Below are 22,507 nucleotides of genomic sequence, written 5' to 3' on the forward strand. Positions count from 1 at the left end.
GGCTGCAGCTGATGCGAATGTATATAATGCACGTAGGCGATGAATTTGTGGCGTTACGGCGCAAATTCGCTGTCGGAGTTGACTCTTCCTATCATCACCGTTTGGCGGACAGTGAACGCAGCTCGCCGAATTCTGCGTTGATGATGATCTTGGCCTTGAATCGGGAGGGTGCAAACATCTAGCTCAAATGGCGGGCGAGAACGACAAGTAGCGTGCCACTTCTTGGCCTTGTACTCCCAACGATGGAGTATGCTGTACGCTATGGCGCTGCATCTGACCGGCGGCTTTGCTCTCACCTGGTCTATCTCACCGCCCTAGAACATGTTCCGGTGGGGGTATAGTCTGCCATACTGCTGCCGTCCCCGCAGCCATCTGGACACTCAAGAAGGACTGGCGCGCGAACTTGAAGGGTCCCGGACGTTGAAGCCGCTCTACTACGAGGTCAAATACCCTTTGGTACCACACCTGACGGGGGGTATTATGTCCACCGTGCTGCTCATCGGAGACCAGCTCCACTTCATAGAGAGTTTTGCGCACCTGTACGTCTTTCACCTCGCCAGAAGGCTCGCAAATTGCGTAGCACGTACTTCCCGCGACCACAGAGCCCGACGATGCTGAGCTCCTGCAGCGACGCGACAGAAAGCTGCTGCGTATAAAGGCGAAGAAGACTGAACTTAAAGAACAGCCCAACTGCCTTCTGGACGTCCACCATCTGCCTTCGCACCTCCGCCAAGATGACCTCAGTCTCCGACATCGATATGACGCCGAAAGGCCTCGTGAACGACGATGGAAACTATGTTCTTCAGCACGAAGATATTGCCAACCTTCTGAAGTATGTTTGGTCGGGAGTCCTTCTGCCGGTTACCGTGTCCGCCTACCAGGACCGCCTCAATCTCTCGACCGACACTGTGGACAAGCTTTCCGATGTCATTGACCCACTCCTCGCGGCTTATGCTACTGTGAGCGGTTTCCACCTAGTCTGTATGTCATGCATGTTACACGTTCGTTTAGGCGCAGAAGAACTGCCTGAAATTCAGGGACGAGACGTATCCCAGCATTGTCGACCTTTCCAACGACGTTTTCGCCTATGCTCAGACTGCGGGCGGAACCATCGACGACTCTTACTACGGTATGTGTCCCTTTGGAGCTTTCGGCTGTTGGCATGTACACTGACGCTTCGCCGTAGCTGCCATTCTCAACTGGATCAGAGAATTGAATGAAACCACGGACCCGGGGACGCAGAAGGAGCTCAGACAGAGTATAGATGCTATCATCGACCAACAGACGGGCGAGATCGAGCGCATGCAAGCCAGAGCGAAGGGGACGGTCGCTGACCTCAAGACTTTTGAGTCTCTGACGCAGACGGACCAGAATGCGCTGAGCTCCCGTAGCAACGCTCTGAACGACAAAATCATCGCCGAGCTCGGCAGCATCAAGGAACTCGACGCAGAAATGGAGAAGTACCGGAAGCAGATGAGGTCCGACATGGACGAATGCGAGCACGGTGAGCCTGTGATCACGTATCGGATCAATAGCATCTCGCTCACTGGAGTTCCTCCAGACAGGGTCATTGCTCAGACTTCCGCGGCGTATGTCTGGCTCTTCCCCTTCGGAACGATCGCCGCCGCCGCCATTGCTGTAATCTTCACGAATAAGGCCAATGACATGGAGCGCAGCATCAGACAGGTCAAGGATCTCATCGCGAAGGACCAGCAGAAGAAGCATGACGAGACGAACCTGTCCCTGGACCTTAAAGCCATCGGGGTACGTGCTGGTACTGACAGGGTGCACTTTTGTTCTGAAGACACACACTCTCTCATAATAGAACGACCTGAAGAGCGTTCGGGACAAAATCCAGCCCTGCATCAAAGTCCTAGAGACGATGGAGGGGGTCTGGTCTGCCATTGCCGGAGACCTCAGCACGATCAAGGAGCTGCTCGCAAGGGACTTCAGGTCTGCGGGCGAAGCAATGGCGAAGTTGGAGGCGAAGAAACTGGTGAATGATTGGAACGAGCTCAAGGTGTCCAGTGAGTTGTTAGCGCACGTCACATCTAGCCTACTAACAGACCAACGTGGCCAACAGTCGACAAATATCGCCAAGTCGCGTACGTGGCCGACGTTTCCACTGTCACCATGGACGAGTACGTGGTACAGCTGCACGAGGCGAGCAAGTAGTCTACGTTCCGGTGGATATCGTCGTTGCCCTCGGGCTCGTCCCTCTTGTTCTGGCGTCAATTAACGTGTTTGTATCGGTTGTTGTATATTGCTGTCAGTCGTTGAATGCCTATTCTCTCGTATTATGCAACGATTTCCAGTTCACTCTAGACGTCCAGCTGGTCGTGGCGGTCAGGTTCCTGAGATCGTTGAGTGGCCTTCGTTTGGAGGTCATGACGCGCGTCGCATGGCCAGGAATATGTGGCGTTTCGGCCACGCGGTGGCCATTGTTCTCGATTTGTTCGCTTCTGACCATCATCATTCAACCCAAGCTAGTCATCTACAGACACTTCCATTGACAGACGCCCGGTACTCGAAGTTCAGATACAACCGCCCTCAAGTCGTCAATCATCTTGCCGGTCAACAAAGCGAACAGATAGCCCCAATCGACCCTTGAACCGGGGACTCATCTAGGTGGCGCGCTGTGATGTCTCCTCCGGCGACCTCTCTCGATTCTGAGCGACACGACGTCCCTCTGTGGCAAATTTTCGACCACACAATCCGTGTCAACTTCGACAGAATCCCTCCTCCTTCGGCGGACCCGGTTCTGCGCAATGGGCATATCTTCCAGGACACAGAACGCCACGCGATCGCGGGCGCTATTGAGAATATGACACGTAAACGGGAGGCCTTGCAGAAAGAGCTTCAGGCGCAGGGAGCGCCGACGGAGCGACTACAGCACGCAATCGACACACTGGACAACGCGCTGGATTCGTACGCTGCGTATGTAACGCCTGTCCGGCGCCTGCCGGTAGAACTGCTAGCGGAGATCATGGACCTCGCGTGTGCAGAAGAGAGCCACCTGACAACTGAGTTCTGTCAACCGCTAGCACTGAGCGCAGTGTGCAGAAGCTGGCGAGGTGAGTTTATTGTCCATGCGTCCATGAGCGATCCTCACTCTTTTACCCACTGCAGACACGATGCTCTCTTGTCCGAAGGCATGGACGCGGTGGTCCACGGAAAATATGAGCCCTTGGACTGAGCACGCTGAGGTCCAGGATGTGGTCTTGCCACGTCTACGAATATTTCTCGAGCGCTCCGGCAGCCATCCGCTCACCCAAAACATTGGTTTCTACCCATCCGACCCCTCTGAAGCACTGAATCTACTTCTACGACCCCTTCTCGATCACACCGATCGCTGGCAGAACATCAGCTTCACTCAGATGCTTCAAAATGATCGGGGCTTAGACTTTAGCGCGTTGGAGGGCAAGCCGTTGCCGCTCCTGAAGTCTCTCTCGGGGCCCGCGCTTCCGCTAGAGCTGGCCGCCGCCAGCGGTGTCTTCCGTGGCTTCCCTACCCTGCAGCATGTCGGACTGTACAACCGGAACGCCTCGAAGATCGTGCCGCACTTGCCCTGGGCGCAGCTGCAGACGCTCTCAATCGGGTCACATTCCATCAAATATCCTCTCGAAGTCTTGCGGAAGTGCTCGAACTTGCGGTCCTGGACATACCGGTGCATGGATCTGGATGACGATGAAGCGCCTCCTGATATGACCATGCTCCATATGCCGACCGTCCTCGAGATCGAGATAGACATGGCTTTCGACAAGCGCGACAGCCTCCTCTGCTGTATCACGGCTCCTTCGCTTCAGGTCTTGACCCTCCGCTGGTATTGTCCCAAGATCAACCAAACCGACCTGCAAGGGCCGCTTCCCATGTTCATGGAGCGCTCTTCCTGCCCCCTGCGAAAGTTGACGCTGGATCAGTGGCCATACTTAGCCTTTGCGGGCTTGGATTCGGTGACGTTTCCGCACCTCGAGGAGCTCTGCTTGATGGGCGCGCGTCTGCCAGTAACGAACGAGTTCATGGACTTGCTGGCGGGTTGTGATCAGTTTCCGCGGTTGGAGAAGCTGGAGGTGGGGGACAACATAGAGGCAGACAATGCCGCCTTCATTGAGCTGGCGAAGGCGCGAAAGGCCGGCGGCCGCCCGCTTCAGGCGCTCATAGTGAAGATCACGGACATGACGTGGAACGCGCATCGATTCGAAGAGGAAAAGTGGAGGGTTCAGATGCAGGCTTTGGTACCGACTTTCTCTATACGTGACCGGATGAGGAACGCGCGGTGCTACTAGTCCTTGTGATGTTTGGAAACTCTTGATACCTTCCTGGTCGAATACAACCTAGAAGTGCAGTATATTGCCACGCGCGACTGCATTGTCCGATGGAGGACGCGATCTCGTTAGGGCCGCGCCGTGCCTCGAGTGCTGGTCGTCAACGCCAGACCGACGGGTGTACGAAAGGTACGCAGGTCCCGCCTGGCGGCCTCGGCACGATGTCCAGTAGCCACGCATGCGGACGTATATAGGGCGAGGCGGCGGTGGCGTTTGCTTTTGTCCGGTCCAATGACTGGAAGGATCTCGACCTTGCGCAAAGGCAGCACCGCAGGTCGACGACGACGAGGGGGACGATGCTGAACATCATTTTGAGGCTTTTCGTGAGCATATCTTCGTCCGGCCTTGCCGTGTAGTAACTAGTTCTTCGTTGTATATTTCAGAATTTCTTTCGCCATTTTTTGAGGCAACTTGGCGGTCCAAAAGTCGAACTGCGTGCGTGTGACGGAGATGGTCTGGGCCGATCAGCGGCGATCTATGACGCAATATATAGCGCGCCAAAAGCGGCGGGCGCGCCTTGAATTTACGTCGGACGGAGGACGCGGATCCACCTCGACAAACTCCTTGCTTTCCTCCACCATCACCACCACCATGAAGATCGCGGTCCTCACGTCGGGCGGCGACAGCGCCGGCATGAACGCCGTCGTCCGCGCCATCGTCAAGGCTGGCATCCTCAGGTCCGCGAACGTTCCCCCAAGCGTGGCTGTACCTCCCGACTGACGCGGTGCAGGGGATGCGAGACATGGATCGTGCGCGAGGGGTACGAGGGCCTCGTGCGCGGAAACACGGAGTACGAAGAGCTGCACGGCAACACATGCTACGAGAGCCCGGCGCCGAAGCTGCCAGTGCTGCCCGACATTCCCGCGGACAGCAAGATCTTGGCCAATCTTCGCTTTGGAGATGGGCCCTTGTTGCGGGATGGGACGGCCGACTTGGCTAGCGGGCGAACGCTGAAGGGTAGATACATCGTCCGCGCGGGATGGGATGATGTGCGCGGATGGTTTGCAGAGGTGCGTCGATCGTCTGCCTGTGCACGTCCGATACTGACAGGAACTTGTAGGGCGGCACTCTGGCCGGAACGGCGCGATCACAGACATTCCGCACGCCTGAAGGTCGTCTTCAAGCTGCCTACAACTTGATCAAAGAGGGAATTGACGCCCTTGCCGTTTGCGGTGGAGATGGCTCTCTCACCGGCGCGGACGTCTTCCGCTCCGAATGGCCCTCTCTCGTCGCCGACCTTCGCTCGCAAGGTACGCGCAAGCGTATGAACTGTCCATCATCCCACTCACCACCACGATAGGCAGAATCACGGAGGAACAGGCCATCAAGCATGGACACCTCAAGATCGTCGGTCTCGTTGGGTCTATCGACAACGACATGTCCTTGACGGACTTGACTATTGGCGCGCCTACGGCTCTGGCGCGCATTTGCGAGGCTATCGACAACATCAACTCGACGGCTGCTAGCCACTCGCGCGCCTTCGTGCTCGAGGTTATGGGCAGACATTGCGGCTGGCTTGCCCTGCAGGCGGCTTTGAGGTTTGTTTACACACTTTTCGCTCTCGGGAAGTATCTCAAGCTCGTGACAGCGGAGGCGCCGACTTCCTCTTCATTCCCGAGCGGCCACCTACAGTCAATCCTTGGGAGGATGAGATGTGCGAAGCTATCAAGCGTGTAAGCGCAATATTAGCATGTTGTAGAGCATCCCTGCTGACACTTCTCTCAGCACCGCGAGATCGGCAAGCGCAAGACCATCGTCATCGTCGCGGAGGGCGCTCACGATTCCGATCTGAACCCCATCAAGGCCGAGTACGTGAAGGACGTCCTCACTGAGCGCCTTGGTCTCGACACCCGTGTCACGACCCTCGGGCACACTCAGCGTGGCGGCAAGCCGGTCGCATTCGACCGTATTCTAGTACGTCTTGTGGTACCGCCCTTTTCCGGGATGTGTTCTGACAACACTCCGTAGCCCACATTGCAAGGCGTAGAGGCCGTCGAGGCGCTTTTGGAGGCGAACCCGAACACCCCGTCCTACATGATCGGCATCCAGGAGAACAAGATCACGCGCGTTCCGCTCATGGAGGCGGTTGCGATGGTTCGTGGGTTGTAGCGCAGTATGTTGGGAAGTACGCTAATGGTCTTGTAGACTCGCGCAGTGGCGGACGCTATCAAGGTCAAGGACTTTGAGAAGGCGATGTCCTACCGTGATCCGGAGTTCTGCGACAACCTTGACGGTTTTCATACCGTGTCCGAGTTGTTCAAGGAGAAGCGTTTGCCGCCTGAGAAGCGGATGCGTATAGCTATCATGCAGTAAGTTTCGGAGTTCGATCGCGTTGGGCGGTACTGACCGACTTTTGCTTGCAGCATGGGTGCTCCCGCTGGTGGCATGAACGCGGCAACGCGTACCGCCGTTCGCTACTGTTTGAGACAAGGGCACACCCCTATCGGCATCCACAACGGCTTCCCGGGTCTGCTCGACGATGATCTGCTCGAATTATCGTGGCTCGGCGTCGACAACTGGGTGTCTCGTGGCGGCTCCGAGCTGGGCACGAACCGCAAGCTGCCCGACATGGACATCGGCGCCGTCGCGTCCAAATTTCAGGAGTATGGCTTCGACGCGTTCATGATGATCGGCGGCTTCGAGGCCTTCTCTGCGCTGCTTATCCTCGACACGAACCGCAAGCACTACCCGGCGTTCAACATCCCCATGGTTCATCTGCCCGCGACGATCAGCAACAACGTGCCGATGACGGAGCACAGTCTGGGCAGCGACACGAGTTTGAACGCGCTCGTGGATGCGTGCGATGCCATCAAGCAAAGCGCAAGCGCGAGTCGCAACCGTGTGTTCGTTGTGGAGACGCAGGGTGGCAGATGCGGGTATATCGCGACGGCGGGTGCGCTGGCGGTAAGTGCAATCTGCTTAAGTATGGACTAGAAGCTGAACGCGTCGACAGACCGGTGCATCCCTTGTCTACACGCCCGAGGTTGGCATTGGCCTTGATACTCTGCGCCGGGATGTGCGTTACCTCAAGGCGCGCTACGCGCTCGATGAGAAAGGCAAGAGCGAGGGTCGCATCGTCATCCGGTGAGCCACGAGATGCGTGTATACCCTGGGCAGCAGAGCTAACGACGCCACAGCAACGAGATCTCGTCCGAAGTCTACACTACGGACGTCATCACGCGCATGCTAAAGGAGGAGGGCGGCAAGCTTTTCGACTCGCGCTCCGCGTCGCTCGGGCACACGCTCCAGGGTGGCGTGCCCTCGCCAATGGACCGCTCGCGTGCGGTGCGCCTCTCGCTGAAGTCGATGGCGTTCCTCGAGCGGTACCATGAGTTGTTGAGGCATACGCCGAGGCAGCTCCGCCACGCGCCGGAGGAGAGCGCGGCGGTAATCACGATCCAGTCGAGCTCGATCAAGTGGGTGCCGGCGCAGGAGATGCTGCTGCACGCGGATATGCACAACCGGAGGGGGAAGACGGCGTGGTGGACGGGGCTGAAGGACCTGGCGGAGGCGCTGGCCGGTCGCCCGGAGTTCGTGAAGGTCAAGTTGCCCGAGTAATGGCGCGGTTTGGACGAGGCGAAGGAACTTTGAAGGAATTGAAAAAGTGTAACAACATCTGCTTAGAATTTAGAGTGTAGAGTATTGTACTTGAACTGCTTGTTCTAGTAGCTCAGGAGTATGCCAACGATGCCCCTTTTTCTGCAAACGAAGCAATCGTATCACGCAACTGACTTGGGTGTCCATGTTTGCGCTGGTAAATGAACAAACAAAGCGTAACAAACAAAGAAGGCGACAACAAACAGGCACAAGCTAAATCGTCGGCCTTTCCCATCGGTCCTGCATCCTGCCCTCATGCACTCACACGAAGATGGGGCACTCGACTGCTCGCTCTTTGTGAGCTCCGAGCGAACAGTCGGGGGTCAGCTGCGCCCGATTAGCAGCCTTTTGTCACCGCCTTTCCTGCGCCTCAGCTGGTCCTCGCCTTTCTATCAGCTTGCGTCGACATGATCGCAGCCGTAAGGCTACGGAGCGTGTCGTCAATCCATCTGTAGAAGCGTCGGCGATGAACAGCTGCCTACGGATATTTCTGATATCGTCTCCAACGCATTCAGTTGCCAGCCCACGCCACTGTCGCCTATGCTCTTCGCGAGGGTACTGCCCGGTATACCGTTCCTTTCGAAGACGAATAGCTCGAGTGGATGCTGTCAATACCTATCATGGGTTCCGGCGCGTAGTTCATCATCGAGGGAACCCCCGACCTCGCCGCCTACGTCAGCCGGACCTACAGCGTCGGATGGGACTGGCATATAAGGAGTGGTTGTCTCCTTCGTCGACGCCAACCACGTCGTCCGCGATATCATCATGGAAGATAACCTGAACCAGACTTCTCCTCTTAAGGACATGCACGAGAGCATCTCGGCGTGGTTCCTTGGTCCTCGTGCCGAGAACTACGACCTGCTCAAGCAGCTCTTTGCCGGCGCCGTGGACTCTCACGCGCGCGTCCGCGAGAACTACTATGCCGAGGATGGAGTGAGTCCTTTGCTTGCCACTCTTGCCTTCGATGAACTCAACGATTGCGTGCAGGTCTTCATCACCGACTCAATCAAGGAGTCGAAGACATACCAGGCGAACGTCACTCAGTTGCGCGAACAAACCTGCCAGATCGTTGATCTCCTGAACAAATACTCCGTGCCCTTCTTTTCGCCTCGTTACGCCGGCCACATGAGCTTTGAGACGTACGTGTGCTTGTCGCTTTGACATGTAAATGCACTGACTGATTGCCTTTCAGGTCTCTTCCGGGAATAGTTGGGTGGGTTGCCACCATCCTGAACAACCCTAACAACGTAAGACTGAACTCTTTTTCCCTGACGGAAAGCATGCGCCGCTCACACTCTTCGCAAGGTGGCCTTTGAGGCCAGCCCATTTACCACGCTTGTCGAGTTGGAGGTTGGAAGCGAGCTCTGCAGTATGCTGGGATATCCTATGGACACGGAGTCTACCATCCAGCCGTGGGGTCATATTGCCTGCGACGGTACCATCGCGAACATGGAGTCGATGTGGTAAGTTCGTGTTTGCCGAGGTTGCTGTTCGATGGCTGACCTCCTTTCTCTTGTTAAGGGTCGGTGAGTCTGGCGAGCCTCCGTATTTGCTGGTATGCTGACATACTCTAGCCCGCAACCTCAAGTTCTACCCGCTCTCCGTTCACGCTGCGATGACCGACCCCGAGGGGCCGCTTCGTTTCGTCGCCGACTCCTTCAAGGTCCCGACGGCAGATAGCCCCCACGAGCCGCAGCTCTTCAAGGACCTCGACTCATGGCAACTTCTGAACCTCCCCATTTCTGTCACCCTTGGTATCGGGGAGGAGCTGCTTCTCCAGTACGGCATCACGAACGACTTCCTGACGTCTGCGCTCTCGCCGTATCTGGTGCAAAGCACGGGCATGGAGGAACTCATTCGGAAGTACAACATCACTGCCCCGCCTCAATACCTGATCTCGAACACGAAGCATTACTCGTGGCCGAAGTCTGCGGGTGAGTTGACCGACGCAACATTGCCTTCGAGTACTGATATGTTATTAGCTCTCGTCGGCATCGGGTCGTCGAACACGATCCCCATCCCTGTGGACTCGGATGCGCGCATCAACTTCGAGAAGCTCGATGCCTTGCTGCAGGAGCGCCTCGACAACAAGCAGGCCGTCTACGGCGTCGTCGCCGTCATCGGCTCGACGGAGGAAGGCGCGGTCGACCCCCTCGACAAGGTCATAGAGCTGCGCAACAAGTACGCCGAGCTGGGCATGACCTTCGTCGTGCACGCCGACGCCGCCTGGGGCGGCTACTTCGCGAGCATGATCCGTGACCCGCCCTCGGGCGGCATCAGCCGGGATGACGACGAGGAGGACGAGGACGGCTCGCGGGACTTCGTGCCGTCGATCACGATGCGGGAGTATAGCGTGCGGCAGTTCGATGCGCTGAAGGATGCGGACTCGATCACGATTGACCCGCATAAGGCGGGCTATGTGCCGTATCCAGCGGGTGGCCTCTGCTACAAGGATGGCCGGATGAGGTATCTGGTGACGTGGACCGCGCCGTACCTGCACGATAGCAACACGGGCGAGAGTATCGGCGTGTACGGGATCGAGGGCAGGCGAGTGCGCCCTTCTGGATTACCATGCAGGCTGCTGACCGGAGTACAGCAAACCTGGAGCGGCGGCCGTCGCCACTTTCATGCACAATAACATCGTCGGGCTGCACAAGCATGGCCAAGGCGCCCTTCTTGGCGAGGTCGCATTTACCTGCCGCCGCGTGGGTACTATGTGCTCTACGGTTTTTTCTCCTCTCTGATCTCGCTTTTCAGTTCTCCGCGCACTGGGCTGCGATGTCGGACGACAAGACCGACTTCATCGTCGTACCTTTCAACAAGTTCGTCCACGAGGCCGATGGCGATGCGGCCATCCTCGAGGAGAAGGCGTTCATCCGGGAGAACATCCTCGGCCAGAGCAACCAGGCGATCGTGCAGAACAAGGACGCTCTCGATGAGATCTGCGGGCTCGGGTCCGATTTGAACATCAACGCGTTCGCGTGCAACTTCCGCATCAATGGCGAGGTCAACACGGATGTGGCGGAGGCGAACTACCTGAACAGTCGTATCTTCGATATTCTGTCGCTGACGGGCGTGGGCGAGCTGCCCGAGACGATCCCAATGTTCTTGAGTGCGACGACCTTCGCGCACGCGGACTATGGCGAGTGTGCGGATGCGTACAAGCGGTGAGCGTCGTTGGCTTGTAAGATGCTTAGGACACTGACTCATTTCCGACAGACGCTTGGGGCTCGAGACGGACTCGGAGCAGGATCTCTTCGTATTGCGCAACGTCTGCATGTCTCCGTTCCAAGCAGCGGGCGACTTCGTCCAGGAGCTCGCGAAGATCTTCCAGGAGACCCTCGAGAACGAGGTGCAGGTGAGTACTATCACGGAGGAAGTCGATAATCTGGTTGCTGACCGTCGCCTGCAGGTCGTCGTCAAGAGGAACACTGTGTCGCCTCAGATTCACGAATTCACAATGCAGGGCAACGAGCAGCTATATCTCACGTACCGTCCTCTGTTCAACCACGCGAACGGTCGTCAGCAAGTGATCCTGCGCGTTGGCGAGATGCCCGCGGATGCGTGGGAGAAGTATAAGGCGGCTGTGGCGAAGTTCCCGGGCTCGACCTACACCTTGCGCACGTCGTCGGCAACCAAGATGACCGAAGTCTTGAGGGCGTGCTCCTGCGGGGAGCGCAGCTTCACAGCCGACATATCCGGACCGTAGGTTATGTCCTTTGGCCTGTATTCATCAGGCTGACGACGACTTCAGGGAGCTTGATCTGCAGGCTGTCGATCTGTCCAAGGTCGAGATCGTCAAGCAGCGCGCGCTTAACTCGGCTTACTACGACAAGGCGTACCCCAAAACGACCACGCCGTTCTACGTGTACGGCTCGCCGACCGAGGTCCATGCCGACCACATGCTCCTCCGTGCCCCCAACGCCCAAATCTCGTCTGCGCACGTCAAGCTCGGCCTTGAGTCGGTGTTGTCCGCCGAGCAACTCGCCCGCGGTGTGATCGCCCACGTCGAGGTCCCCGAGCAAGCCCTCCAGCCCCTGGCCGAGCAGCACCCATTCTCGCCCGGCGCCAAATTCCGCGTCACCATCACCGAGGACGCGTTCGACGCGACCGCCCACGGGCCGAACCTCGCGGAAGGCGGCGCGCAGCTCGCGACGGGCACGCTCACCCTCGGCCGCGCGGTGTACACGAACGTGGCGGAGCTGAACACGCAGGACTTCGAGGTGGACAAGCGCGCGGCGGACTACACGTCGACGGGCGCGAGCGGGGAGACGAAGGCGGAGTGGGCGCGCGTTATTTCGGAGGAGCTGGGGTTGAAGCCGGCGGGTGGGAAGGTGGTGCAGCCGCCGAAGGGCAGCAACGTTGGCTCGGGCTCGGGCTTGGGCCTCGGGGCGAGGGTCTTCCAGGCTGGTGGCGAGGTCGCCGGAGGCGCCGTCAACGCGGGCGGCAGCGTGGCTGGAGGCGCCGTGAAGGGCGGCCTTGAGGTCACCGAGGGCATGCGCAAGGCCGGCCAGACGCTCTTCAGCGGGTTCAGGCTTTAAAATTTGAGAGAACGTTCGTTTGCACGCCGTGAAGGATGATGTTCTGGAGATATATTTGCTGTATCGATGCTTGTAACACAATGAGAGCTTGGTGAATGGAATTGCTCTTGACGGTCTTGACTGGTTCAAGCCAACTGCCAGGAACTCTTGGGATGTGTGCCTTTCCCTGGGAGTCGGAACATTCACTCTCAGACAACTTACGCTTAGAGCCAGCTGGCAGCACATTCTACAGACGAGCTTTGGCAATATTGCAGTAGTATATGTATCCCTTATGATTGACAAGATACCGCAGGGGATCTTCATTGTTCAAATCCAAAACTTCTCACTTTTCGTAAACTGTTTGATGAGGTCGGCGATGGCATATCGTCCCAGAACTCAGAGCGACTCACCCGCGGTGAATTCGATGTCATCTGACAGGCACGACGATGGTGTTAACACAATTCGCCTTGAACACCTGATTGCATGGACTGACCTGCAGCCTCGCCGGAGTGGGCCACTTCTGGCCGTAGTCCTTGTCGTCGCGGTAGAAATCCCAAGGCCGGTGGTCAAACAATAATGGTGGAAGGGGGATCGCAAGTCCTAGGTGTGCGATGAAAGGAGAGCCAAATAAAAGAGCCGTGAAGCGCTCGGTAGTCGAAGGTATGAGCAGGACTGGGTTGGAAGATGGCTCCAGCTCCCGGGTGGCTCTCCGTCTGAGGTATTCTTCCTTCTTCCTCCGAAAGTCGGCAGCCATTTTGTTTCTGCGGAGAAGCTTGAATATGATGACGGTGGGTACGGTGAAGCGATGCATATACCGAGCGACTGAGAGCAGCTCCTCGAGGGAAGGATTGCGTGCTCGACCCGCATCAGACTCTACGCGGCGTTGAATGAGGGTATCGGCTCTCCAACGCCCATGGAGGCTTACCTAGTACGCGCACCAGCACCTGAAGACATGATAAGAAAACTATTATCCGATGGATATATAGTCCACGCTTACCTTTGTCATTGAGACGTTCTTCACCTCAACAGCGGACTCCTCGTCTTTGCACGCGCTAAAGCATATCTGCACATAGTGAGTTCAGCCATAAATCATGTATAAGAGAAGTCGAGCGCTGAATACGCACAACCCATGGATCGTCCGGCTGGTTCACTCGACGACAGAAGCCCTGACAGAAGCGCAAAGAGTGCGAAAACCGTGCGATGGCGGAGATGACTGGGAAGTTGAGTGAACAAACGCGTTCCACACCAGCATGGCGCTGAATCACTGCGTTGTCGACGTTGGGAGCAGATATAGGAATTCCGAGGACGTGGCTGGCTTGCTCGCGCACTGTAGGAAGATCAAGATGAGGGACTACACGAGAGGATAAAAAATACGAACACCATCGTATGGCCGAAACGACTGAACGTTTATCAGCAGCAGAACTTCCGAACCGAAGAAGACTATTCGCTCACCGCCCCCGACCCAGCCGTCCGGGCACATGCATTTATCGTGTACAAGGTCTTATCGGAATCAGCGCGCAAGGGTTTATAGAAACACTAGGGTGCGTACCCAACAAAGTGGCGGAATGGCACGCGTCAAGGAAGGCCTTATCAGGGTAAGCTGAGTGGATCTAAACCACGACGGTGAGAAATACTCACAACGAAGCGACAGCGAGACTTCAGCGGCTGGATTAACAAGTTGTGAAGGTCCTGGATCGGAATGTCGGGCGCCTGCAAAGAAAACATTCACCACCATGTACGCACATTGTCAAGGATGCATCCATCCCCTTGCATGTTCGGTGCGTCGCATGGGACGATGTCTGAAGTCATATCAGCGCGGGATTCAGAGAAGTGGAGGCCGCACGTACACTCGTCTTTGCCGTCCGCCTCCGAGTTTCTGATGAGCTCATCCTTCTGCTCCGCATGTCCGGCGTCTAGGCATCGACTGTTACGAACTATTATATGATCGTGAAGCGGCTCGCCTACACAGAAAGACGAAGCGATCACCTAAACAGAGTCTTCAGTAGGGGATTAACGGTGTTTCAAAGAGACTTACGCGAAGCGCAGTCTTGGGTAAAGCTTTTGAGCTCACGTCGCTATGAAGAGAGAAGGATGTGAGAGGGTCGAGCATACGCGGTTGAGGACGCCCACAATGTTAGCCTCTGTAGGCCATAGATGGTCGGGTACGCCGTCCTTGTCCATCATGACCGTGATTTCCGATGGAAGCCATCCGAAGCGGTCTGCATGTCGTCGGGTCAGCTCGAAGAGTTTCCCGGAAATGCGTCCGACGGCTCACTGACGAGAAGCCTTCGAAGGCTCTTCACGTCGCCGTGGGTCCCGTACAACCACCAGTCCTTGTTCCTTCTTCGGTATGAGATCCCGATCAGGAGCGCGCGTCGGCGGACTGGACGAGTGCAGCGAGGGTGTAGTCGACTAATCGCTAACAGGACGTATGGCACGGAGCTCCGTCTGGAGGTGCTCCCAATCTTGAGGCGACCGTGTTGCGATACGCGGGAGCGATAGACCGAGAATGCCCAGCGAATGAAGAAGAAAGTGGCCTTGAAGGTCCACAGCAGCGTCGCTATAGTCCAAGAGAGCATGACGGCGAGGGAGCAATTGGGGAAGATGCAGATTGAGGATCATCCTACAGTATTTAAAGGGGATGGCGTCCCGGTGCTTGGCTGTGTCGCGGATCTAAAGCGAGCAATGAAGAGGGAGTACCGGGGGTCGTGTGAGGTGATGGTGAGTCACATCGGTTGCCTCCCGGAGATATTACACAGGTTGAGAAATTCACACGCTTGCAAAGTTTGCCCTCACACGGATCAGACGAAGTCGACATTTGAGGCCGAGCTTGCGCGCTAGAAAGAGGTGATGGGTTGTCAAATTGGGCGCTTCGCTACAGCAGTAGTCGAGCTTGGGTAATTCCACAAGGCTATCAACACGTTTCAGCAGTCAGAAAGGACCCTTGACCCAGTCAGAGATACGATGGGGAATCCATTCTATTGTGGTTTGCATATGCCTGGAGGATGAGGTACATTGGTCCTACCCAATGTACCCACTATGCGTCGATGAGCGCTTGCGGACGACCTTCCAAATAGGGTAATTACAACGGTCAATCACAAGTGCAAACTAAAGAGCGTCGCCTATAAGCGGTAAGAAGCATGGGAAAGAACTCAATCCGGCCGACGAATGGCCAACAGCCCTGATCAACGCTACATACAGCTTCACGTAGCAGAAGTCTCCGGTTCAGTGCGCTCGTGTCACATGTGGGCCTCACCTGCGGCAAGGTCCCATGCGCTCGCGTGTCAGCAGGTGAAGTGGGAGAGGACTATAGGAGCGGCTCAATTTAGTAGGTCATTCAATACAGCTTATCGCGCATCTATCGTCCGCAGCGGCTTCCTCAGCGCAGCTAGGCAGAATGGCACTGATAGGGTATCTTCTGTGTACAGGTTCAGTGCCGATAGCTATGTGCGCACTGGCAAGGGGAGTCTGTGCCGAGGAAGGAGGGGCGCGGCCGTATGAGGAACCTCGCATGGTGGCCTATCGCGGTGATCTGCTTCACATCTGTGATTCTCCCGCACGTATTCCCATATGTTCAGCGAGTGAGACCGGACGTAAGAAGCGGTACGTTGTCGGAGTATACCAAATGGCCTGCCCTCGCCTAAGCAGAGACCTTGAGGATGATAACGTGTGTAGGAATGTGCTCTATAGTACAGATTGCAGCGAAGTAAGGGACGGGACCAATGTCCTTCAGAAGCCCTTTTTATCTGACATGCCGTAAGAGACAATGCGCGTGACAGATGGTACATCAATGCGACGGATAAGGAAAATCTGATTCCCCTTCACGGGTGCTTGCCGATGTTGTTGAACTTCCTAAAGGGGTAACCAGAGGTTTGCTTGTGCCTGTTTGTGTCCTTCCAAAACTATGGATTATCGCGTGTAAAGGGCTATGGTAGTATTAGTCTTGATGAGAGGTACGCATTCTAGCATGGCGAGACTGCAGAGTATCCCAGCAAAGACTTAGCCAAGTTGTGAGGCAGATGGGCACCCAGTAATGATAACCTTCCAAATAAAGTAACTTCTTTGCCTGCGGTTGTTTGCCTGCACGCGCTTGCATCCTGCCGCAAGTGGCAATAATTGCTTGCTAAGCCTGAGACGTTGGGCCTCATAGAAAGGGCGTGTACTGAGCATAGTCAACCAGAGTGCTCATGTCCGACAATCGCTCGTCCGCATTTCGATATCGACGTCGGCCATGGCGACGTGGCGAGGGAGGAGACGCAGGCGGAGGAAGGATGCGGGACTCGTCGCGGTCCAGCGCTTATATGAACTCGAACAAAACACCTTGGGGCAGCATTCCGGACGATTACGCCCCTCTACCGTCGTATTTCAGTGCCAGGATTAAAGAGACTTGAGTATGCAGCAGCTTTCCGCGCGCCCAGGATGCCGCGCCACTTACGTCTAGGACCACATGTGGCGCGCCTCACATGCAACTCTGAGGATACCGGCATAAACGGGACGCAGGGGTCCATCTTGACGTCGCTCGGGCGTGATGGCTTTGGGAACCTTTTACGTGGATGGGCAGCTACTACCCGCCCCATCCTTCGCAGCATCCCCTGTGCTACGCAGAAAAGTCCCTCTCTGCCTTCCACCGAGGTCCTCAATGCATCTTCCAAGCAAAAGCAGAGTCACCTCAGCTCTCTGCAGAACCAGGTGTGAGGGGAAAGTGGCGTGGGACGCTTCTTCGGGGATTACCGACATCAGAGCCGCGTTGACACTGCCTTGCCCCGAGTACCTCGTAGAGCACCGTCTACAGCTGCTGACATACGACGTCTATGCATGCTGTTTCTGCGACCAAGTGCTGGACCGCCCCATTGCACATCCCAATGCATCTTCTTACCGCGTCACTGCCCTCGTCCGATCGGAGAATACAGAGAGGCGACGGCAGTTCTGCGTACATCCTACCGTGCGCACTTTGGACAACATCGAGCTCACTGAAGACGCGGCGAGTGCATCGAACGTCGTGTTCGGCGCAGTGCGTGATATGGGATGGATTCCATCTACGCTTGAGCTGACATGCGTGCAGGCGAACGTCGTCCGTGTAACTTCTGCTGAGGTGGTCCTTTGAAGTTCGGAGGGAAGTTCGACGCGCGCAGCGCACAAGCCAGCATCTACGACGACGTGAACCCCGCTCGGATTGAAACCCTCCCTCATCAACATCGCCGTCGTCGACGCAGGCATGATCGGCTGCGTCTGCACCTACATCGACCTCCCCCTCCTCGTACGGCTTCGCCAGCCATTAGCTCAACCGGGCGGGCGCGACCAAGTACAGGTCGCTTCAGGTGCCGCAGCTCGCGCGCGGCCATCTTGATGTCGTTGACCATGCGATTGGGGAGGCGATGGTCAAGCTTGAGGCGCTCGGCAGGCGCTGAGCCGCCGTTGTTCATGGAGGACGAGGGGTTGAGAAGAACTCGGGGGTACGCTGATCCGTCTTGATGCGTGCTAGGTCTCGTTCACAAACCTGGTTCTCGTTCGGTGTACTGATTGCGCGCCCAGGGCTCGTCTGAGTCAGGCTTTAACTCGCGGTGCATGGCTACCCAGTCCGAAGAAGGCTCTGGGGCGGAAGCCGACGAAGACGGTGGACGACTTCTTGAGGAGCATCTATCAGGACGTCGAAGAGTGTACAAAGAACCCGTCTCCGCTATGAGCAGAAGAATCATAAGAATTGTGAGTCCTTCGTGTTCGAATCGCATGCTCGTCAAGGCTGACTCGTGTGTAGAAGTACAGTGTATCATAGTACATGGCTGCGAATATTATGCGACTGTTTGATTCATATCTTCGACATGGGTATACGGCTCCGATAGCTGACCGAGTCATGCGTGTGCTGTAGGCGACGCGAGAGCATCGATTCGCGAGCGCGACTGCTAGGCCCATCGCAGCATGGATATCGATCGGAAGAATGGTCTGCGCGTTACGTTGAGGCCGGGTATGGCCTTGCGAGTAGCTTACTCACGCAATCGCCACCCCTCAGGCTTTGTTCGCCGTCGACGCGCTCGGGGTGTTTGGGCCAGTCTGCCCTCTCCCTGCCTGCGTTCGCGAGGGCGCCTCCTGCGCGGCTGCGTGCGCCGGCGGGCGATCACACGAGCTCTGGGCATTCCGAGATCGTGGCGGCGGGGACACGAAGCGCGTGAAGTGATGCACCGCGAACGGGTCGAACTGCTCGGGGAGGATGGAGGACGGTATCATGACTTTGGGTAGCGGTGGACGAGTGGCTCTGGGTGATGGTTGAAGATGCGGCGAGCACAAAACCCGGGGCTGCGACGCGTCGAGGCGCGAGTGAAGAGCGGGTACGCACTCTTGGAGGTAGGTACGCGCTCCTCCTCACTTATTTATGCCCGCACTTACCTTTCAGCCCCCCAGTCTCCACCTTCATCGGCGCCCGAATGTGTTCAACACGGATTCTCCGGGGATAAGGGCCTGCTGACGCGGCGGGCGGCGTCCCAGGTGGGGTGGATGGGAAGCACGTAGCTGTGACCGCTCAATGACCCCGTTAGCCCGCTCCATACACGCTCTGATGCTCTCAGATATCGCTCCATGCGTGCTCTGCCGCCGCTCCATTCAATCAACTTATGACCGCGACTTTCAAGCCCAGCGGAGGCTTTAATCCCCACATTCGTGCTCGACTGCCCCTGCTCCAGAGGTCTGCTGGACGCGCGGGGTGCGCTGGCGGACCGACGGCGTCCGCAATGACGCATGGATCTGCACTGGGAATCGGGAGGTATCGGGTACCTCGACTCTTCAGCGAACTTCGGGGGCGACTAGAAGCGTAGGCTGAGGACGACTAGAAGCTTGCGCTGAGGAGACCATGGATGCGGCTTCGACGTGCCAGCGGGTATACGTCAGTATACGCTGTTGATGCTAAGAAGGGGCACAGGAACAGTGTATATCGGGCGGGCGAAAGTTGATGGATTGGTGGATGGATCACAACTTGCGTCCGGTCAAGCAGCAAGACCAGCAGTCTTGGCCCGCGTTGCGGCGGGCCGTCCCTAACCTCTTACATTTCCTTTTACATCTGTTTGCCAAAGTCGTGTTTGTGAGAGGGTACAACATTCATGACATTACATATGTTCAATCGTAGATAATGGAATAGGCATATACATAGTCGCGAAGTATTAGGAAAGCAGTATTGTAAGCAAGTGGCGATTCACGTTCGAGCCGCAGACGAGATCTACCAAGTAACCTCCGTCAAGGTGATCCCCATACGACGAGCCCGGTCGATGGTGGCCTGCGCGAGCGGAGCGGCAATCTCGACGGTGTGAAGCACGTCGCGAGCACCGAGAGAGCGGTGGCGCGCCTCTAGGGCGTCGAGCAGCTGGCTCGGCGCGAACTTCTTGATGCGGAGGACGAGGGTGCGCAATGCGGGGAGCTGGGTGCCCGTTACGAGAGCCTCGATGAGGATGCTTTGGATATCCGTGTTGGTCTTGAGGCGGAGGGTCTCGAGGTTCGCCGCCGAGTTAGACTTCAGGTATTTTGAAAGACCTGCGCGATAGCCGAACCGCATGTTGAGATGGAGGTGCTTGAGCTTCGAGGGGCTGGTGTGCTTCTCGGCGAAGTCGAAGACCGCCGTGTCGAACCCCACGGTCGTCCGTCCTGGCCGCAGGACCTTGAGAGTCTCGAGATCCCACGCGCGCATCATCAGCAGCAGGGCTGTATGCTGACCTTGCCTTTTTGCTTCGGTATTGTTGCCTCGCAGGGTGAGAGACTTGAGCCGGGCGGCGAGTAGGCGTTGTTGCGAGATCATCTTGGGGGTCAAGTCGGCGGAGTAGGCGATGTCGCTGGAGTCGATGTCGTACGTCGGTCTGTGAGGTAGTCCACTCGTCTCCCGAATCGAGCAAATAACATCGCCTATGCTATCGCACTCGATGGGGATGTGACTGGGCGGATTGGGTGTGGCATTCACTGAGAACATCAGTACCATGAAGGGTGGAGGGCGAACGGCCAAATGCATACCATGACCGACGGAAGTATGGTTGCCAATCGAATGCGAGGACGCCTGAGCCCCTGGATGGCGTTGGCTGTCCATGCAATGAGCATTATGTCAAACTTGAGTCAGGAAGAGTCAGCTTACCGTCGAGACGGGTCCCCCAGGACTGCCCGTTGCTTGTTGGTTGGCTTGTTGACCATGATGGATGAGCGAGATTGTTGTTGCTTAATACTCAAGTAGCGTGGAGCTGTACTTCCCGGGCTGCCATTGCGCTCTTTATACGCAGGGGAACGAGGGACTCATGAATTTTCCCAGGAGACATAGACCTGGTCATACACGTCTTGGGCGGGCTATGATAGACGCCCAGCGCCCGCTCGCAAGTTTATGACCTTACGAAAGTAGGCGCTTCGCCGCCGGTCACGATCGTGACTGCGAGCCACCGGGACCCTACAACGTCAAGTGTGCGCTCGAGAGGACGCTGATAGCGCTCGCAAGAGCGATCTCGGGATGCGTACTGTCGATGCGTTTGCCGCAGGATAGGTCAGTAGATGATAGAAACACTTGCCAAGACCGTGCTCACGAACCTGTTCATAAACATTGCGTGTGCTCGAGAAGCTGCGGATAAGTTCTTGAATGGTCATCGATGGGCTATGACCGGGTTTTGTGTCTTTGACCTCGTGTGGACCTCGTGGCGTGCGCCTGGAATCGGAGGCGATGCTCCTGCGCTACTGCTGCAGCAGTAGAAGATCCAGTTGTGTCTTGGGATAGAAGCACAAATCCGGAGAATATCCATGCGCTCTGAAGGGAGGATTACTGGGATAAGCATATCGCAGGCGCAGTGGCCGGAGAGAACAATGGACGAGTCTCAATCTGATGCCGATCCGGATCACAAGCCGATGCCTCGTGCCCATCGGTATAAAAGGCGGGCGGCATCCCCCTTGTTCCCCTCCTATCTCAGCGTCGAATGCAGTACCCAACCAACCACAATCTTGCAGTAGCTGAGGACCAGCGTCTCCAGTCGGACGTGCTAGGCATGCCACCTTCCGTGGCTGCCAGCACGTCCGGCGACCGTCACGGCGACAGGCGCTTAACGGCAGATGCGTTTTGTGGGTGGATCGCCACTGCGGACTCTGCGTACGCTGTCGGGTCGACAGCCGAACCAGTGGCCGCGAGATCCGCCATCGTTGGGCCTGCCGCGGAAATTGAAGAGACGATGTCGCTATTGTAGCGGCATCACCAGCTCTCGACGATAGATGCGGCGGGTGGGTCTGCTTTGACCGTGGGCGGGTCGTAGCGCCGTCGATGCTGCCCGACTTACTTCGCACGAAGTTGGTGGGTGGCGGAGGTGCGACGGGCTCGTCCGCTGCCTCAGATGTGCATCGCCGATGATGTTACCTGTCTTCGGGCAGGCAACGGAGGTGGCGCACGTTCTGGGGCGCCGGCAGGGTGTGGCACGCTCGTTTCTGATGCGTCCTAGTAGCTGGGGGCCTTCAGGCGCTCAGCGAACGTGTACACATTAGCGCGGACGTGCTACCCTCTGTCGGCAATTTTTGGAACCTTTCCCATCCTCTCTGAGGACGTGTGGAACTATCCGGCCAGGCGGGGGGCGATTCGACTGTTCTCCCCGCCCCTCATCGTCAAACGCAGTACCTAATCAGCCGCAATCTTGCAGTTTTAGACACGACCGGTGCCTCCAGTCAGATGCGCTGAGCGTCCCACTTTCAGTGGCTGCCAGCGTATCGGGCGACTGGCAAGGCGAGGCGCTTTACAAGGCGGATGCGTTTTGTGGGTGGATCGCTACTGCAGTCTCTGCGTATGCTGTCGGGTCGGCAGCGTAACCAGAGGCCGCGAGATCCGCCATCGTTGGGCTCGTCGCGGACGTCGAAGAGCCAATGTCGCTAATGCAGCGGCATCACCAGGTCTCGACGATGGATGCGGCGGGTGGGTCTGCGTTGACCGCGGGCGGGTCGCGGTGCTGTCAAAGCTGCCCTTCCTTCTTCATATGGGGTTGGAGGGCAGTGGAGGTGCTGTCTACTCGCCCGCTGCCTCAGACGTGCGCCGTCTACGATGCCCTGTCTTCCCGGGCAGGCAACGAAGGTAGTGCG

The 22,507-nt window shown here is 57.0% G+C and overlaps 10 protein-coding genes across 10 annotated transcripts; 7 read left to right on the forward strand and 3 right to left on the reverse strand.

Annotated features, from left to right (window-relative positions):
• Nucleotides 1-71: 71 nt before the first annotated feature.
• Nucleotides 72-695, forward strand: SCHCODRAFT_02625510 (uncharacterized protein). The gene is made up of 2 exons (XM_050345299.1): nucleotides 72-539; nucleotides 603-695. The coding sequence occupies exons 1-2, from the start codon at nucleotides 322-324 to the stop codon at nucleotides 616-618; spliced, it is 234 nt and encodes a 77-aa protein (XP_050199964.1). The 5' UTR covers nucleotides 72-321; the 3' UTR covers nucleotides 619-695.
• On the forward strand, nucleotides 693-2,218 carry SCHCODRAFT_01125215 (uncharacterized protein). The gene is made up of 6 exons (XM_050341068.1): nucleotides 693-959; nucleotides 1,012-1,129; nucleotides 1,187-1,504; nucleotides 1,562-1,764; nucleotides 1,826-2,027; nucleotides 2,084-2,218. The coding sequence occupies exons 1-6, from the start codon at nucleotides 735-737 to the stop codon at nucleotides 2,173-2,175; spliced, it is 1,158 nt and encodes a 385-aa protein (XP_050199965.1). The 5' UTR covers nucleotides 693-734; the 3' UTR covers nucleotides 2,176-2,218.
• A 308-nt stretch (nucleotides 2,219-2,526) lies between these two features.
• On the forward strand, nucleotides 2,527-4,362 carry SCHCODRAFT_02625514 (uncharacterized protein). The gene is made up of 2 exons (XM_050345300.1): nucleotides 2,527-3,074; nucleotides 3,130-4,362. Exons 1-2 carry the CDS (start codon nucleotides 2,642-2,644, stop codon nucleotides 4,284-4,286), a joined length of 1,590 nt encoding a protein of 529 aa, XP_050199966.1. The 5' UTR covers nucleotides 2,527-2,641; the 3' UTR covers nucleotides 4,287-4,362.
• Nucleotides 4,363-4,850: 488 nt separating this feature from the next.
• On the forward strand, nucleotides 4,851-8,042 carry SCHCODRAFT_02625516 (6-phosphofructokinase). The gene is made up of 11 exons (XM_003032268.2): nucleotides 4,851-5,002; nucleotides 5,056-5,335; nucleotides 5,386-5,575; nucleotides 5,626-5,863; nucleotides 5,914-5,998; nucleotides 6,051-6,239; nucleotides 6,294-6,419; nucleotides 6,471-6,634; nucleotides 6,689-7,229; nucleotides 7,279-7,409; nucleotides 7,463-8,042. The coding sequence occupies exons 1-11, from the start codon at nucleotides 4,917-4,919 to the stop codon at nucleotides 7,881-7,883; spliced, it is 2,451 nt and encodes an 816-aa protein (XP_003032314.1). The 5' UTR covers nucleotides 4,851-4,916; the 3' UTR covers nucleotides 7,884-8,042.
• A 600-nt stretch (nucleotides 8,043-8,642) lies between these two features.
• SCHCODRAFT_02625520 (PLP-dependent transferase) lies at nucleotides 8,643-12,579 on the forward strand. Its single transcript, XM_050345301.1, has 12 exons — nucleotides 8,643-8,855; nucleotides 8,910-9,061; nucleotides 9,115-9,169; nucleotides 9,228-9,385; nucleotides 9,444-9,448; nucleotides 9,497-9,856; nucleotides 9,905-10,469; nucleotides 10,519-10,627; nucleotides 10,680-11,089; nucleotides 11,142-11,280; nucleotides 11,335-11,627; nucleotides 11,677-12,579. The coding sequence occupies exons 1-12, from the start codon at nucleotides 8,688-8,690 to the stop codon at nucleotides 12,461-12,463; spliced, it is 3,201 nt and encodes a 1,066-aa protein (XP_050199967.1). The 5' UTR covers nucleotides 8,643-8,687; the 3' UTR covers nucleotides 12,464-12,579.
• A 290-nt stretch (nucleotides 12,580-12,869) lies between these two features.
• Nucleotides 12,870-15,021, reverse strand: SCHCODRAFT_02732556 (uncharacterized protein; the record flags this gene model as incomplete). The annotated part of the gene is made up of 13 exons (XM_003031827.2): nucleotides 12,870-13,315; nucleotides 13,368-13,386; nucleotides 13,440-13,505; nucleotides 13,567-13,769; nucleotides 13,821-13,841; nucleotides 13,895-13,942; nucleotides 13,992-14,052; nucleotides 14,186-14,241; nucleotides 14,290-14,355; nucleotides 14,408-14,428; nucleotides 14,478-14,517; nucleotides 14,573-14,661; nucleotides 14,718-15,021. 13 exons carry the CDS (start codon nucleotides 15,019-15,021, stop codon nucleotides 12,870-12,872), a joined length of 1,440 nt encoding a protein of 479 aa, XP_003031873.1.
• Nucleotides 15,022-16,861: 1,840 nt separating this feature from the next.
• Nucleotides 16,862-17,857, forward strand: SCHCODRAFT_01212886 (uncharacterized protein; the record flags this gene model as incomplete). The annotated part of the gene is made up of 3 exons (XM_050341256.1): nucleotides 16,862-17,133; nucleotides 17,183-17,453; nucleotides 17,505-17,857. The coding sequence occupies 3 exons, from the start codon at nucleotides 16,862-16,864 to the stop codon at nucleotides 17,544-17,546; spliced, it is 585 nt and encodes a 194-aa protein (XP_050199968.1). The 3' UTR covers nucleotides 17,547-17,857.
• Nucleotides 17,858-18,389: 532 nt separating this feature from the next.
• Nucleotides 18,390-18,664, reverse strand: SCHCODRAFT_02503310 (uncharacterized protein; the record flags this gene model as incomplete). Its single annotated transcript, XM_050343146.1, has 2 exons — nucleotides 18,390-18,505; nucleotides 18,559-18,664. 2 exons carry the CDS (start codon nucleotides 18,662-18,664, stop codon nucleotides 18,390-18,392), a joined length of 222 nt encoding a protein of 73 aa, XP_050199969.1.
• A 982-nt stretch (nucleotides 18,665-19,646) lies between these two features.
• On the reverse strand, nucleotides 19,647-20,602 carry SCHCODRAFT_02503767 (uncharacterized protein; the record flags this gene model as incomplete). Its single annotated transcript, XM_003031826.1, has 3 exons — nucleotides 19,647-20,377; nucleotides 20,429-20,493; nucleotides 20,547-20,602. 3 exons carry the CDS (start codon nucleotides 20,600-20,602, stop codon nucleotides 19,647-19,649), a joined length of 852 nt encoding a protein of 283 aa, XP_003031872.1.
• A 764-nt stretch (nucleotides 20,603-21,366) lies between these two features.
• SCHCODRAFT_02503225 (uncharacterized protein) lies at nucleotides 21,367-21,630 on the forward strand (the record flags this gene model as incomplete). Its single annotated transcript, XM_003032266.2, has 1 exon — nucleotides 21,367-21,630. One exon carries the CDS (start codon nucleotides 21,367-21,369, stop codon nucleotides 21,628-21,630), a length of 264 nt encoding a protein of 87 aa, XP_003032312.1.
• Nucleotides 21,631-22,507: the final 877 nt, after the last annotated feature.

The sequence above is a fragment of the Schizophyllum commune genome (genome assembly GCF_000143185.2).
Source record: "Schizophyllum commune H4-8 unplaced genomic scaffold SCHCOscaffold_6, whole genome shotgun sequence".
Classification (NCBI taxonomy): Eukaryota; Fungi; Basidiomycota; class Agaricomycetes; order Agaricales; family Schizophyllaceae; genus Schizophyllum; species Schizophyllum commune.